We start from the raw sequence: 16724 nt of genomic DNA on the forward strand, positions 1-16724 counted from the left end.
CGATGAAACCTGTCTAGTAACAGACTCATCCATTGCACGGAACTTGAACCTAGGCTTTCTAAAGCTGCAGGCTCAATCCACTTCTCGTAGATGGCCATCGCGAAGCCCCCCCCCCCCCCCCCCCCCCCCCCCCCCCCACCCCCCCCCCCCCCCCCCCCCCCCCCCCACCCCCTCCTACAAAACAACCAAGAGTCAAACCAAAGTGTTTTAGAGATTGCTGGCTCAGGCGTTGCTTTAAACACAGCCATTGTGAACTGCCCCCCCCCCCTTCCTCAACATCACTCCCCCCCCCCCCCCCCAAGACACCCAGAACCTGAACGTAGCTGGTTCAGTCTCTGACACGTCCATCGTGAACCCCCGTACACAGAACACCCAGACGACCCAGGGCTCGAACCCAGGCCTTCAGCGTTGCCGGCATAACATCTTCCACATGTCCATCGGGAACCCCCGTACCCAGACGACCCAGGGCTCGAACCCAGGCCTTCAGCGTTGCCGGCACAACATCTTCCACATGTCCATTGTGAACCCCCAGTACACAGAACACCCAGACGACCCAGGGCTCGAACCCAGGCCTTCAGCTTTGCCGGTTTAGTATTTTCCACACGTCCATCGTGAACCCCCTGACAGAACACCAAGACCCAGGGCTCGAACCCAGGCCTTCAGCGTTGCCGACTCAACATCTTCCTCATGTCCATCGGGAACCCCCGTACCCAGACGACCCAGGGCTCGAACCCAGGCCTTCAGCGTTGCCAGCTCAGCATCTTCCACACATCCATTGAGAACCCCCAATACAGAGAACACCCAGACGACCCAGGGCTCGAACCCAGGCCTTCAGCGTTGCCAGCTCAGCATCTTCCAAATGTCCATTGTAATCCCCCAGTACAGAGAACACCCAGACGACCCAGGGCTCGAACCCAGGCCTTCAGCGTTGCCAGCTCAGCATCTTCCAAATGTCCATTGTAATCCCCCAGTACAGAGAACACCCAGACGACCCAGGGCTTGAACCCAGGCCTTCAGCGTTGCCAGCTCAGCATCTTCCAAATGTCCATTGTAATCCCCCAGTACAGAGAACACCCAGACGACCCAGGGCTCGAACCCAGGCCTTCAGCGTTGCCAGCTCAGCATCTTCCAAATGTCCATTGTAATCCCCCAGTACAGAGAACACCCAGACGACCCAGGGCTCGAACCCAGGCCTTCAGCGTTGCCGGCACAACGTTTTCCACACGTCCATCGCCGCTCAGCGGCGGCGGCGTCGTCATCGTCTCCAGCCCGGCCGCAGTCTCTGCCCCCCCCTTCTCCGGTGAGAGCCGGCAATTTTTGACCCCCCCCCCCCCCGGCAGGGCGAGACTACATGGCGTAGCCCGATTGCTGCTGGCTTGCGGGCGCGTCGCCCGTGCCGTTGCGGTGAAGCGCTGCCGCCTGTGCCGGCTGAGCGCCGGTGCCGTCGCCGAGCTGGTGCTGCTTGCGCGCGGGGATGAGAATAATGGGGCTGCCGGAGGCTGGGCGCCACAGAAACTCCTAGCGAGGAGGGAGAGAGAGATGGAGAGAAAGATATGTGGTGGGTGGATGTGTGCGGTTCGTGGTGGTGGTGGTGGTGGGTGTGTGTGTGTGGTTCATGGTGATGGCAGTGTGGTGGTGTGGTGGTGGGTGTGTGTGTGTGTGTGGTTCATGGTGATGGCAGTGTGGTGGTGGTGTGGTGGTGGGTGTGTGTGTGGTTCGTGGTGATGGCAGTGTGGTGGTGTGGTGGTGGGTGTGTGTGTGTGGCTCATTGTGATGGCAGTGTGGTGGTGGGTGTGTGTGGTTCATGGTGATGGCAGTGTGGTGGTGGTGGTGTGGTGGGTGGGTGTGTGGTTCTTGGTGGCAGTGTGGTGGGTGTGTTTGTGTGGTGGTAGTGTGGTGGGCAGTGTGGTGGGTGTGTGTGTGTTAGTAGTGTGGTGGTAGCCAGTCATCTCGGTCATCTCGGTCAGTCGACCCGTGGCACCTGCTGGGTCTGCCCCGTGACCTCCTGCCAGCGGACGTTCGACACTTCACGTGGCCTCAAGGTGCACATGGCCTGGCACAAGCGTCGTGGTGACGTCACCGCCACTTAGTGGCGAATGGCAGTGGTTGTTGTTGTTGGTAGTGTGGTGTTGTGGCGGTAGTGTGGCGGTAGTGTGGCGGTAGTGTGGCGGTAGTGTGGCGGTAGTGTGGCGGTAGTGTGGCGGTAGTGTCGCGGTAGTGTGGTGGTAGTGTGGCGGTAGTGTGGCGGTAGTGTGGTAGTGTGGCGGTAGTGTGGCGGTAGTGTGGCGGTAGTGTGGCGGTAGTGTGGTGGATGTGCGGCAGGCACCTGCGAGTCGTTGGCGGAGGGCGGGTTCAGTGCCGAGAGGGGCACGGGTTCACGGGTGAACACCACGGCAGGGCGCGCCTGGTGGACATCGCCCAGCAGAGTCGCCCGCTGACCCAGCGGCCTGCCCGTGTCCACCACAATGTCCACCCGGACGCCCCACTTCACCTGCGTGCCGTGGGGGAGGACGCAGCGAACACGCAGCGATGAATTTCGATTTAAAGTTTCTTTCGTGACTGCAGGGATTCATCTTCTTGGTTCTTTCGGTAAAGTCACGTAGAAGGGAAGTATTAAAATAATAAAAATAAATATTATGGAGGGATTCATCTTCTTGGTTCTTTCGGTAAAGTCACATAGAAGGGAAGTAATAAAATAATAAAAATAAAACATAATAAAATAATTCTCACGACGTTTCGGCCACAACGCAAGCAGCCGTCCTCAGGTGGAGAACAGGTCTGTCGAGAAGACAGCGTCTGAATGACACGCCCCAGGCTTGGAGCGACTATTTAAGCTGGGTTGGAGGGGGAAGAGCGCCTTGACAAAAAAATTTGCATATCAAGAGGAATTTAGCATATTTATGACAGCAGCAGAGGTTGGTGTAAATGTGATTGGTATTACCTTAGTCGCAGATTCCACAAAACTTTAAGATCTTTCAACAAACTCCGGGATGAGAAGGCTCAGCTAATGGAGTCTCTCACCTTTCTGAAGAGATGCCGCGACTCTAAGGTAATACCAATCGCATTTACACTAACCTCTGCTGTTGTCATAAATATGCTAAATTCCTCTTGATATGCAAATTATTTTGTCAAGGCGCTCTTCCCCCTCCAACCCAGCTTAAATAGTCGCTCCAAGCCTGGGGCGTGTCATTCAGACGCTGTCTTCTCGACAGACCTGTTCTCCACCTGAGGACGGCTGCTTGCGTTGTGGCCGAAACGTCGTGAGAATTATTTTATTACGTTTTATTTTTATTATTTCCCTTCTACGTGACTTTACCGAAAGAACCAAGAAGATGAACACACCAGCGTTGCGAAGTCACGGTGGTGAGATGTTAACTACCTCGTCTGGTATGCAGGAGACCGTGGGTTCGATCCCGACCCTGACGCCTGCTGTGTATGTGGAGTTCACGTATCTCTCTCTCTGTTCATCATCACGGTGGCTAGGAGATGTTCACTACCTCGTCTGTTATGCAGGAGGGCGTGGGCTCGATGCCGTACCTCACGCCTGATGTATATTTGGATTCTGCATGTCTCTCTCTCTCTCATCATCATCACGGTGGCTAGGAGATGTTAACTACCTCGCCTTGCACGCAAGGAGGTCTCTCTCTCGCTTTCCCCGTGGTCGCGTGGATTTTTCTCCAGACCCTCCGGTTTTTCCCGCCACATTTAGAATCAACGTGCGTTCAGAGTATTTGGCTGCTGCTATGAATTTGCACACTACGATAATTCACTTCCCGTTGAGCTATCATTCGCGATAGCCAGGTCGCTGCTGAAAAAGACCTACATGGCTCAGCGGGCCTTTGCCTGGTCAAACAAAATACAGTCGTCTTCTTGGTTCTTTCGGTAAAGTCACGTAGAATGGAAATAATAAAATAATAAAAATAAACCTATTAAATAATTTGGATTTAAAGCTTTCGTGACTGCAGGGATTCATCTTCTTGGTTCTTTCGGTAAAGTCACGTAGAATGGAAATAATAAAATAATAAAAATAAAACATTTTTTATTATGTTTTATTTTTATTAAAGTCACGTAGAATGGAAATAATAAAAATAAAACATTATTAAATATTGTTTTATTTTTATTATTTTATTATTTCCATTCTACGTGACTTTACCGAAAGAACCAAGAAGATGAATCCCTGCAGTCACGAAAGCTTTAAATCCAAATTATTTAATAGGTTTATTTTTATCATTTTATTATTTCCATTCTACGTGACTTTAGCGAAAGAACCAAGAAGATGAATCCCTGCAGTCACGAAAGCTTGAAATCGAAATGATTTAATTGGTTTATTTTTATTATTTTATTATTTCCATTCTACGTGACTTTAGCGAAAGAACCAAGAAGATGAATCCCTGCAGTCACGAAAGCTTTAAATCGAAAAATACATTCGATCATCAATTACACTGGTCAACAAAAAAATAACTTTTTTTCTGGCCTGGACTTTTGCAGCTGTTTTAGACTAATTTCAGGGTGCTGATTCCAAATCTGATCTCAGATTTGCTAATTTTTATGCTATCGGCATACCCCATTTTCATTGATTTTACCCAAAATTAACTCTGTTACTTATGATTGCAAGTTGTTGCGAGTCAGTGACTGCTTTAGTGTTAAAATATGGTGCTGCATTTTTAGGATAGTGTGTTTATAATATCATTTTATGTAGATATCCACATTTATTTAATATTTTTCTTCTGCAGTTTTTATTGAAAATGCAATATTTGATGTGATAGACAAAAACTGATGCCACATTTGGAATCAGCACCCCAAAATTACCATGTGACTGCTTTAGTGTTAAAATATGGTGCTGTATTTTAGTGTGTTTATAATATCATTTTATGTAGATATCCACATTTATTTAATATTTTTCTTCCGCATTTTTTATTAAAAATGCAATATTTGAAAAACCTGATGTGATAGACAAAAACTGATGCCAGATTTGGTGGAATCAGCACCCCAAAACTACCTTAAAACCGTTGGAATTACCTTATGCCAGAAAAAGTGTGTTGACCAGTGTTATCCGGCTTTCCAACATTATCCGGCGCTCCCGGGGCGATCCGGCAAAACCGGCAAAAACCGCTCCAAAGGCTGTAAAACCAGCCTGGCAATCGTTAAACACGAGTTGTTGAAACAACGGCGGAAGTAGGTACATCAACCCATGCAGAGTCTTCGAGTTTGGAGTGGTAAGTATGGTCGCGTAAATACAATCACTTTAAACAGGATCTGTTTCGTTTGCCTATTTGTACGTTTATTTATGCCAATTTCACACAGTAAACTAATTTAAAACGCTGCAAAAAAAAACACACACACAACACCTAAAAAAACACAACGCTATGCAAGAATGTTGCAAAAATAAGCCATGTTAAATAATGATGAAGTAGCGATGTTTGAAAATACGGCGTGCCCTTCCCCGAATAACCGACGATCGATTCCAGCAAACAAAAAATTTACCCGTAAAAACAAAGTTTTTCACTATAAATCCTTTATATGCGTGGCGGCTAGAGTCCTCTCGTCCTCTGGCTTGAGATGGCTGCCACCTATGGGTCAGATGATTGCATTGCACCATTAAGCAATTGGTAATTAAATATAATATTTTTGTCCTAAAAAGTGTAAAATTTTGGAAAAAAAATTTCACGAACATTAATTGTCACGCACAACGAGTCTGTGTGGAAAATGTCAGCTCGATTGGATCACGGGAAGTGGGTTAAAAAACGACCGAAAGATTTGCACGGTCCTAAGCGCGCAAGTGAACTTAATATAAAGGATTTTAAAAAAATTAACCCGTAAAAACAAAGTTTTTCACTATAAATCCTTTATATGCGTGGCATCGGTTTCATTTTATTATTCATTTCTGTTTTTCTTGAGTAAGCAAGCGTGCAAGTGAACTTAATATAAAGGATTTTAAAAGCTTCCAAAAGTCTCCCTCCCGCTGCCAACGCACGCACGCTGCAGGGGGGGGGGGGGTGGCGTGGGGGGGGGGGGGTTGACCCTCACCGTGCGGATGACCTCCACCTCCTTGGTGTGGACGTTGAGCGCGACAAGCCACGTCGTGAAGTCCTGTTCCCGCTTCACGCGCGTCAGCCCCACCGCCGTAGCAGCGCCAGCGTCGCCGCCGCCGCGACCCGCCGCCCCGGCTCCGGAGACGGGCGCCAGCCACGTGACGCTGGGGGCAAAGCCATCCGCCATGGAGAGGCGCAGCGTCTCGGCGCGTGCGTCCGGTCCGCGCAGCTGCGCCACCTCCGAGGTGGCGCCGTAGAAGGGGTACCGCGCGCCGTCGGAGTCGCTCACGCACGCGCACGTGCCGCCTCGCAGCTGCGGCAGCTCCCAGCTCGAACTGACGGGCGGCGGTGGTGGTGGTGGTAACAGTGGTGGTGGCGTGGTGGTGGTGACGGCGGTGGTGGTGGCGGTGGTGGAGGTGGTGACGGCGGTGGTGGTGGCAGTGGTGGTGGCGGCGGCGACGTTGGTGGTGGTGGCGGTGGTGGTGGCGGTGGCGGCGGGTGGTGGCGGCGGTGGTGGTGGTGGCGGCGGTGGTGGGTGGCGGGGTGGGCGGCGGTGGTGGGTGGCGGCGGTGGTGGCGGCGTTGGTGACGGTGGCGGCGGTGGTGGTGACGGTGGTGGTGGTGGCGGCGGCGGCAGAGGGAGCCAGGGGAGAGAGGGGGGGGGGGGAAGTTGGCGACGATGAGGAGGAGAAAGAGGGAAGAGAGAGGGGGGGGGCACAAACAATGAATGGGAAGTTTCGATGCCAACCGGCAATTTTTTTTTTTTACCACATCTGAGAATTAAACGTCCTTTGTAACGTCGTGTGACGGAGCCTTTCCTCTCTTATGGTGGAGCGGGTGGGAAAGTGCTGCCATCTACCGTGTGTGTGCGTGTACCCGTGCGTGTATCTGTGTGTGTATATGCGCATGTATCCGTGCGTGTACCCGTGCGTGTACCCGACTGTCATGGGGAGCGGTGGTGTAGCGGTGAGCGCGCTGCACTACGAACCCGGCAACACGGGCTTGATTCCCGCTCGCGACCAACACCAGCAACGAATAACTGAACTGGTACTGGGCCTCCCCTAGGTCGACTCGACTTCAAATGAGTACCTGGTGAGGTGTGTGAACATCGCCACTGGGGAGACAAAGGCGGCTGGGCGTGGTGCTGGCCACCCACCCCCTCGTGTGCACCATACCGGCCTTCATAGGTGCTGCTCACTAACAGCACTTGCCCCAACAGTCTGTTTAGACTACACGAGGGATCTGTGTCTATCCGACCGCTCCCCACTGTGTGCTCACACACACGTACAACAATAACCCGCTATTGGCCACTAAGTAGCGGTGACATCACGAGGGCACTTGTGCCAGGCTATGTGCACTTTAAGGACATGTGGAGTATCGAGGTCACGGGACAGACCCAAGTGCCACGGGTCGACTGACGGAGATGACTGGCCGATGCACCACCTGTGCCCCCTACTGTGCCAACTTGCTGTGTTTCAGCCACCCGGCGCTGCCCTCATTGTTGTTAGCATCGCTCCTCTGCCCAGTAGCGTCCTTCACGAGCCTCCTCCACAGAGGCCGATCTTGACACCGCTGGTACCAGTCATCGGCAAGTCCACTCAGCTCCATATCCTCTCGTACCACATCATTCCATCTCTTCTCCAGCCCGTGCCGCGCCCGTTTAGCCCCCTCTATCCAGCCGAATCGAAGCTGTTTGGGCATGCGCTGGCTGGGCATGCGAGCTACATGACCCAGCCAACGCAGCCTTGCCTGCCGGAGGAGCTCACCGATGGGACCGTGTCCAGATCACACACACACACGGACGCACGCAATATCCATGTCCTTGACGTAATCGCAGCCTAATTGTTTCATGTCAAACCCCGCTTTGCCGACGTAGCCTATATTTCATGGTTAAGCTTTAATCTACCCCCGATCGCATTAAGCCAACTATGCGCGTGCTACGCCACGGACGCTCAGGAACGCGAGGGGAGACGGTGACCGACTGCCTGCCTGCTGTCCACCTTCGCACAACAGAAGTCGCTCGCTCTTCCTGCGGCAACTCAAACAAACTCCGGTCCGTCATCCTCGTAGCAGCAGCAGCAGCAGCGGCGGCTTTTGGCCAAGCCATCGAACAAAAGCGGTGGTCACCTCATCGCGCGGTTTCAGATGCGCATCTGCGACCGTCTGGAGCGCTCTTCCGTCCTGTATTCGGAGCTCACTGGAGCTATGCACTTTTAATGAATCAATCTAGATTGAAAACGAATTTCTTTGGAACGGATTTCTGTGTTGAGATTGTCATCCTTCTCTGCACGTCCGATTAGCACGTTTGGGCTACGTACTTTGCGAAAGAATGATATCATACATAAACATAAGTAACTAAACGAAAGATTTTTTTTTTGCCTTCAACAGACTGTCCGGGGCAAGTGCTGTTAAGGCGAATATCAGTAGCACCTATGAAGGACCACGCATGCACGCCCCGCTTTTGTGTCTCTATCGATGATGTTTTAGCACCCGTTTAAGGCGGAGTAGACCTAATGGGGGGTTCCGGGACCGGTACAAATATTTCAGAAGCGACCTGGCGACCACAAATGATAGCTCGACGAAGTGGCATAATCATCATCATCATCACCACGTGGAAATTGATAGCAGCAGGCAAATACTCTAAACGTGCGATGCCTATTCTTAAATGTGGAGGGAAAACCCGGAGGACCCGGAGAAAAATCCACACGTCCACGGGGGGGAGAGAGAGACGCAGACACCAAATATACAGCAGCAGGTATCGTCAGGGTCGGGATCGAACCCACGACCTCCTGTACACCAGGCGAGGTAGTGAACATCTCCTAGCCACCGTGATGATGATGATAGAAAGATACGTGAACTCCACATATACAGCAGCAGGTGTCAGGGTTGGGATTGAACCCACGCCCTCCTGCATACCAGACAAGGTAGTGAACATCTCCTAGCCACCGTGATGATGATGAGAGAGAGATACGTGAACTCCACATACACAGCAGGTGTCAGGGTTGGGATTGAACCCACGCCCTCCTGCATACCAGACGAGGTAGTTAACATCTCCTAGCCACCGTGATGATGATGAGAGATACGTGAACTCTACATACACAGCAGGTGTCACGGTTGGGATTGAACCCACCACCCTCTTGTACACCAGGTGAGGTAGTGAACATCTCCTAGCCACCGTGATGATGATGATAGAAAGATACGTGAACTCCACATATACAGCAGCAGGTGTCAGGGTTGGGATTGAACCCACGCCCTCCTGCATACCAGACAAGGTAGTGAACATCTCCTAGCCACCGTGATGATGATGAGAGAGAGATACGTGAACTCCACATACACAGCAGGTGTCAGGGTTGGGATTGAACCCACGCCCTCCTGCATACCAGACGAGGTAGTTAACATCTCCTAGCCACCGTGATGATGATGAGAGATACGTGAACTCTACATACACAGCAGGTGTCACGGTTGGGATTGAACCCACCACCCTCTTGTACACCAGGTGAGGTAGTGAACATCTCCTAGCCACCGTGATGATGATGAGAGATACGTGAACTCCACATATACAGCAGGCGTCAGGGTTGGGATTGAACCCACGCCCTCCTGCATACCAGACAAGGGAGTGAACATCTCCTAGCCACTGTGATGATGATGATGAGAGAGAGAGATACGTGAACTCCACATACACAGCAGGTGTCAGGGTTGGGATTGAACCCACGCCCTCCTGCATACCAGACGAGGTGGTCAACATCTCCTAGCCACTGCGGTGCCCGACTGCGCTACCGGGCCCCCTCCTCCCCCCGTGGAGCCGAACATCACAGAGCTACTGCCGAGACTCCCTTCCCCACATCCCATCTCCGAGCGACGCGCTGTCCCGCACAGTCGGGGGCGGGTGGGGTGAGGGCGAGGGCGGGAAGAGCTTTCACCCCCCCTCCCCCCAAACCCGCCCCTGATGCCAGGTGATGCTCACCGCGTGACGGTCCAACCGGTATCCGGCCGTCGTGCGTGACTCAACAAACTTGACGCGGCGACTACACGGCGCGCGGTCAATGGCAAGCGCGCTGTGACCATCCGCTCGCCAAGATGGAGAACCCGTTCACTCCCAACTCGTTGTTAGCGAGTCTCTGGGTCTCTGCGCGAGCTTATGAGTCTCTACGCGAGTCTATGGGTCTGCTATGCGAATCTCTCTACGAGAGTTGAAGCGACGAGATAAAAAGACGAGATGCGTTATTATTAGTATAACTATTTATAATCATCTTCATGGTTCTTTCGGTAAAGTCACGTAGAAGGAAAATAATAAAAATAAAACATAATAAAAGAATTATCACGACGTTTCGGCCACAACGCAAGCAGCCGTCCTCAGGTGAAGAGAACAGGGCTGTCGGAAAGACAGCCTGATTGCTGATCATTCAGACGCTGTTTTTCCGACAGACCTGTTCTTCACCTGAGGACGGCTGCTTGCGTTGTGGCCGAAACGTCGTGAGAATTATTTTATTATGTTTCATTATTTTATTATTTCCCTTCTACGTGACTTTACCGAAAGAACCAAGATGAATCCCTGCAGTCACGAAAGCTTTAAATCGAAATTCAGACCTGTTCTTCACCTGAGGACGGCTGCTTGCGTTGCGGCCGAAACGTCGTGAGAATTATTTAATTATGTTTTATGTTTCATTATTTTATTATTTCCCTTCTACGTGACTTTACCGAAAGAACCAAGAAGATGAATCCCTGCAGTCACGAAAGCTTTAAATCGATATTTATAATAATCGCTTACACTATTCACTTAAGGTAAATCCACGAATACATTTTCGTCGGCCAACACAATCACCCGCTAACATTTACCATTCACGAGCATCTCCGGAACGCATTTCCTCCCCCCCACCGAACCCCACCAATGCGCCGTGAATGTCGGGCGGTGGACTCACGCGCCGGCGTTGCCGTAGGTGTTGCGGAACATCATGCGCGTGCACGCCTGCACCCAGCCCACGTCCCACGCCTCGCCGGCACGAACGGGAGGCCAGCGGACGCGCGCGAACCCGCGGAACAGCGGCGTGCGGTAGCGCAGCACCAGCGGGGAGCTTTCGTCAAGCACCGTCGCCTCGCGCTCCACCTCCACGCGGAACTCCTCCAACTGGTCTCACGGCGGAGGAGGAGGGAGGAGGAGGGAAGGGGTTCACGGATCGTCAAGGGTCGTCGTTACATTAATAAATAAAAACGTATGAGACATCTCTTTTACCAGTGGCAAAATATAGTAATAGGTTTTTACCCTTTCAACTGGTAAAAAAAACTGACACCTTTATACAAGGCATCATGTTTACAATAACCAAAATACTTGCAGTCAAATGCGTCATCTGGTCGAACACCATATGAGACTAGGCTCTAAAGAAAGCTGTCTCTGGTGTGGACCAATCAGTTTCAAAGACAATGCATAAATTATCAGAGTATTGTTTTTTTTCATTTGACTGCAAGTAGTGTGGTTAATGTAAGCATGATTCCTTGCATAAGGTGTCAGTTTTGTTGCCAGAAAAAGGGGGAAAACCCTATTAGTATAAACGTGTTTGCTAAACAAAACACTTTTTCTTCTTCTTGGTTCTTTCGGTAAAGTCACGTAGAAGGGCAATAATAAAAATAAAACATAATAAAATACAATTCTCACGACGTTTCAGCCACAACGCAAGCAGCCGTCCTCAGGTGAAGAACAGGGCTGTCGGAAAGACAGCGTCTGAAGTTTCAGACGCTGTCTTTCCAATAGACCTGAAGTTTCAGACGCCGTCTTTCCGACAGACCTGTTCTTCACCTGAGGACGGCTGCTTGCGTTGTGGCCGAAACGTCGTGAGAATTATATTTTATAATGTTTTATTTTTATTATTTTATTATTTCCCTTCTACGTGATGACTTTACCGAAAGAACCAAGAAGATGAATCCCTGCAGTCACGAAAGCTTTAAGTCGAACCTTTTTTTTATTCCACCAGGTGAGCGGCTATTTAGCACTTTTTCAGAAGCGCACCTGGTCATCACAAATGAGAGCTCAACAAAGACGCTACGTCTGGTGCCAAAATAAATAGGGACCCCAAAACCGCACCGTGCCCCCTGTGATGTAATTCTGTCGGGCTGCTTGCGTTGTGGCCGAAACGTCGTGAGAATTGTTTTATTATGTTTTATTTTTATTATTTTATTACTTCCCTTCTACGTGACTTTACCGAAAGAACCAAGAAGATGTTTTAACACCGCTTGCTTGCTTACCAGAGGGAGATGATGCAAATGTTAAAGAGTCTTTAAAAAATAAAATTGTATTTTATACCTACGTGACTTTACCGAAAGAACCAAAGAGTATGGATTCCTGCAGTCACGAAAGCTTCAAATCTTTATATCCAGTTGATTTCGGAAATTCTTGTTGTGGTTTTCACACCTGATGATGATTGCTTGTGTTGCAATCGAAACGTCGCGATTTAATTTACTTTTATTTATTTTCATTTAATTTTTCTACCTACGTGACTTTACCGAAAGAACCAAAGATTATGGATCCTATTTCGATTTAAAGCTTTCGTGACTGCAGGGATTCATCTTCTTGGTTCTTTCGGTAAAGTCACGTAGAAGGTGAAGAACAGGTCTGTCGGGAAGACAGACGGGAAGACAGCTTCATTCAGACGCTGTGTTCCCGACAGACCTGTTCTTCACCTGAGGACGGCTGCTTGCGTTGTGGCCGAAACGTCGTGAGAATTATTAAATGTTTTCTTTTTATTATTTTCCTTCTACGTGACTTTACCGAAAGAACCAAGAAGATTACGAATCCTTGCACTCACGAAAACTTAAAATCTACAACGATTTCGACCGTTGATTTTTTTTTCAAACAATCTAATCAATTTCTAGATTTGGCGCGGCGATGGAACTTAACACCGTGCCGTGCTCGCGTTACGAAGGAAGGTCTCCGTCCCTCCTCACCTCCCAGGCGAGGCGCTCGCGATTCCACGCGTAGCCGGGAAGAGCGGCGCCCAGAAAGTCGGGGGTGTCCCCGCCTCTCGAGCACACGCAGCCCATGCGCGCGCACGCATGCTCCGAACAACCCTCGCGGTGACGAACGTGGTGGTGGTGGTGGTGCCGCCGACGGTGGTGAAGAAGACGACGACAGCGATCGCACGTCCAACTTCTTTCGCGCCGTGCGTGGCCAACCGTGAGAATCCGAGGCGCTGGTTAGACACAGAGGTTGTGCTGCTGCTGCTGGTGGTGATGGTGGTGGTGGCGGCGGTGCGAATGGAGACGAAAGGTCGTGCCGGTGAAGGTAGCGGAGATGTTTGCGCGGTTTGGTATGGTGGAGGTGGTCTTGGTCAAGATATATATCGTTATATTAGTTGGTGGCTTCGGAGATCCGGAGGTAACGGGCGGGTGGATGTGATATCGGTGGAGACGGGAGGCAGTGGAGATTGTGTCCGTGGCGATGAAGGTAGCGGAGGTGATGTCGGTGAAGCTGATGGTGGTTGAGATCGAGGTGGCGGTGGCGGCGATGCTGCTGATGATGGTTGAGATCGAGGTGGCGGTGGTGGTGGCGGCGATGCTGCTGATGATGGTTGAGATCGATGTGGTGGCGGCGATGCTGCTGATGGCGAAATCTTCTGGAAACCGTCACACGTTGGCGATTGGTTGGATCCTGACGGGAGTTGGAGATCGATGAAACACTCTGGAGCTTGTCAAAGATGCCATCGATCAGCTGCTGGCCTTGTGGGTCCGTCTGTGGCCAGGGCAGGCCACCTACGACGTCCAATAAGCAACCACTACACGCCTACTGCCCCAACCCACATGCGTGCCGAACTTCTTTGGCGCCGTACGTTGCGAATGGGGGATGGGAATGAGACTGAACACACACACACCTACACACGACGTCACCCTCTTAAGCCTCACCTTAAACCTCACCTTACCATATGAATAATAAAAAGTGTGCCGTACTTGGCCCTTCCTCTCCCTCTCCAACCATTATATATACGGAGTGGTAGCTCTTGCAATCTCTCATTTACTTGATACAGCAGTCGTGGCTGTGACGGTTCCACCTGAAGACGGAAGCTTGTGTTGCCTCCGAAACGTCGTGATTTTTATTTTATTTTCACTTTTATTAATTTTAATGTTTTACCTACGTGACTTTACCGAAAAAAACCTAAGAATATGAATCCTTGCAGTCACGAAAGCTTCAAATCTAGAATTAACTGGAGTCTCTATACGACTTGCTGTAGTGATTATGTAGTGTGATAGATTGTGCAAGTACATACGGACAAATATATAAGTACCACAGCGATGCCCCCTACTATACTGTAGTATAAAGAGGCTTGTCCGATTTATTTCCTATGATTAGCGAGTATTACAGTAATTACCGTGAATATTTAATTAATCCTTTCGCGTAAATCTCTCTATAATTAAAGCCGTATGGTAAAGGTTACATACCTCATTGAATATGTAGCGCTGTGTATATCAGCAAGTCAATGTATAATACGATCAATATTGCATTGTAAGGTAACAACGAAGATTAATTGATACAATTAAAACAAACGTAAAGTTGTACGTCCGTCATTTTGGTAGTGTAACAACGATTGCTGATTGTTACCTTGCAATGTTAAAGCTTTTAATACGTCTTATAATGTATAAATTCCTCACAGCGCACACTTTTTGAGGAAAATGTTGCACAAAATAAAAACTTTTATTATCGAAGTCTTCAAAAATCGTGTAAATATTTTGAGTAATTTTAACGAAAGGGGGGGGGGGTTATTTTGGCGGCAATTAACCACTTGTTGTACTGTACGCCTGTCACGCTGGGAGTACAGTGCCTCTTATTAATCTTATTAACAATACAATTTGGTTGTCGAGTGTTTAACAAAGAGATTTGTCAACGCGTACGTCAGAATTGTGTAGTATAATAATTACACATTTATAATATAAAAGTCCTGCGGTTAGTCTGAGGGAAAGTTAAAGCCGGCCCTAACATCCAACAGCGGTACAAATAGCGTGTTAATGTGTACAATTACGCTACGTTAAATCGTACAATTATATTCTATAAGCAGTTATTAGTTGCTAAGTTTATACCTCAGAGTTGTAGACGTTAAGATATTAAATGGCTCATATCATGTAATTGGCCTAACGCTACGATAACTTTTAAAAAAATATATAAAACTTGGATATTTAAAATACTGTTGTAGAATCAAATACAGTTTTTTTTTCTTACGTAAAGTATATGCATTCATTAAATTATAATCGATCCGAATACCACATACATCGGCATGGCAATTGACAAATCAATACTCATAGACACTTAAGACTTTACATATTCAGCCACGTGTACACATTCACACACTGCATTGTATACTCACTGAACACCACACATCCTTTAACACATTTCCTACAACCCCTTGACAACAACAACACGATCTATGAATGAACACACACACTTACACTTACTGTACACCTCACACAAATCGATGATCGTATCGATAACGCCAATAGGGAAAGCGCCGTCGCATAATTGACAATACACTCGTAGAAAATACTTATATATATCTCTATATATTACCGTAGTGCGATAAACGATGTAAACTCTATGTTTAAATAATGTAAACTAATACACACGCACAGAGAGGTACTGTATTGGCTTCCTGATGGTTAAATGAACTCGCTAATCGCCTCTGTCCCGCCTTATAAGTCCCGGTGGGCGACAGAGGTCGGTGTTTCTTATAGAGGGGGAGGGGAGTGGACCGTGGCTTTGAAATTATTTAACTTACCTTCTGTCGCCACGGCGTAAGACAGGAGTCTGTGTTTCTCTTGTGTGTGTATATAGAGTGGGTTGGGATTTTAATGCAATTTAATTACCTCAATAATTAAATGTAATTACTTAATTTATATTAAACAAAAAAAATTGGAATTACATTGATTGATTTAATTATCTTTGTCTGCTTGTTCATACGTTGTTTAAATAAGCTACCGTGAGACAAAGGTCGGGTGTTTCTCACAAAGTGGGGCCTTGGACCATGGCTTTGAAAGAAATGAAGACTAACCCCTCTGTCTGATCGTTGGTACATAAATATTAATCACAGCCTCGTGTGACACAACAGTCGGTGTTTCTTATACCGCGTGGAGTGGTGGACCATGGCTTTGAAACATAGGGGCCGTCCATAAATGACGTCACGCGATTTTGGACGATTTTTGACCCCCCCCCCCTCGTCACACGACGTCACAAAAAGTCAGACCCCCCTCAAATATGACGTCACAAAGCTCTGCCCCCCCCCCCAAAAAAATAAAAAAAAACATGCTTCAAATCGCTTTAAACTATTGTCATTGTAGTGCGTATTTAATGTGGCGCTGCACTCTGATGTTGTAGGAGAAAACATTTATTACAAAGTCTATTTAATTAAGTGGAACGTCCATAAATGACGTCACGCACCTAGGGGGGGGGGTCAGACATTTGTGACGATGTGTGACAAAGGGGGGGGGGGGGGTAAAAAATGTGACGTCACATCAAAATGCGCAACTTTAAATAAACACAGACAACACGTTCTACTTAATTAAATAGACTTTGTAATAAATGTTTTCTCCTACAACATCAGAGTGCAGCGCCACATTAAATACGCACTACAATGACAATCGTTTAAAGCGATTTGAAGCATATTTCGATTTAAAGCTTTCGTGACTGCAGGGATTCATATTCTAAAGTCACGTAAAATAA

At 48.7% G+C, this 16724-nt stretch overlaps 1 protein-coding gene across 1 annotated transcript; it reads right to left on the reverse strand.

Moving 5' to 3' along the window:
* Nucleotides 1-206: 206 nt before the first annotated feature.
* Nucleotides 207-15668, reverse strand: LOC144740649 (protein FAM78B-like). The gene is made up of 5 exons (XM_078623444.1): nucleotides 12968-15668; nucleotides 10951-11156; nucleotides 6028-6367; nucleotides 2327-2491; nucleotides 207-1518 (listed from the first exon to the last, which is right to left on the reverse strand). Exons 1-5 carry the CDS (start codon nucleotides 13061-13063, stop codon nucleotides 1348-1350), a joined length of 978 nt encoding a protein of 325 aa, XP_078479570.1. The 5' UTR covers nucleotides 13064-15668; the 3' UTR covers nucleotides 207-1347.
* Nucleotides 15669-16724: the final 1056 nt, after the last annotated feature.

This window comes from Lampetra planeri, unplaced genomic scaffold, assembly GCF_965212315.1.
Source record: "Lampetra planeri unplaced genomic scaffold, kcLamPlan1.2.h2 scaffold_255, whole genome shotgun sequence".
Lineage (NCBI taxonomy): Eukaryota > Metazoa > Chordata > Hyperoartia > Petromyzontiformes > Petromyzontidae > Lampetra > Lampetra planeri.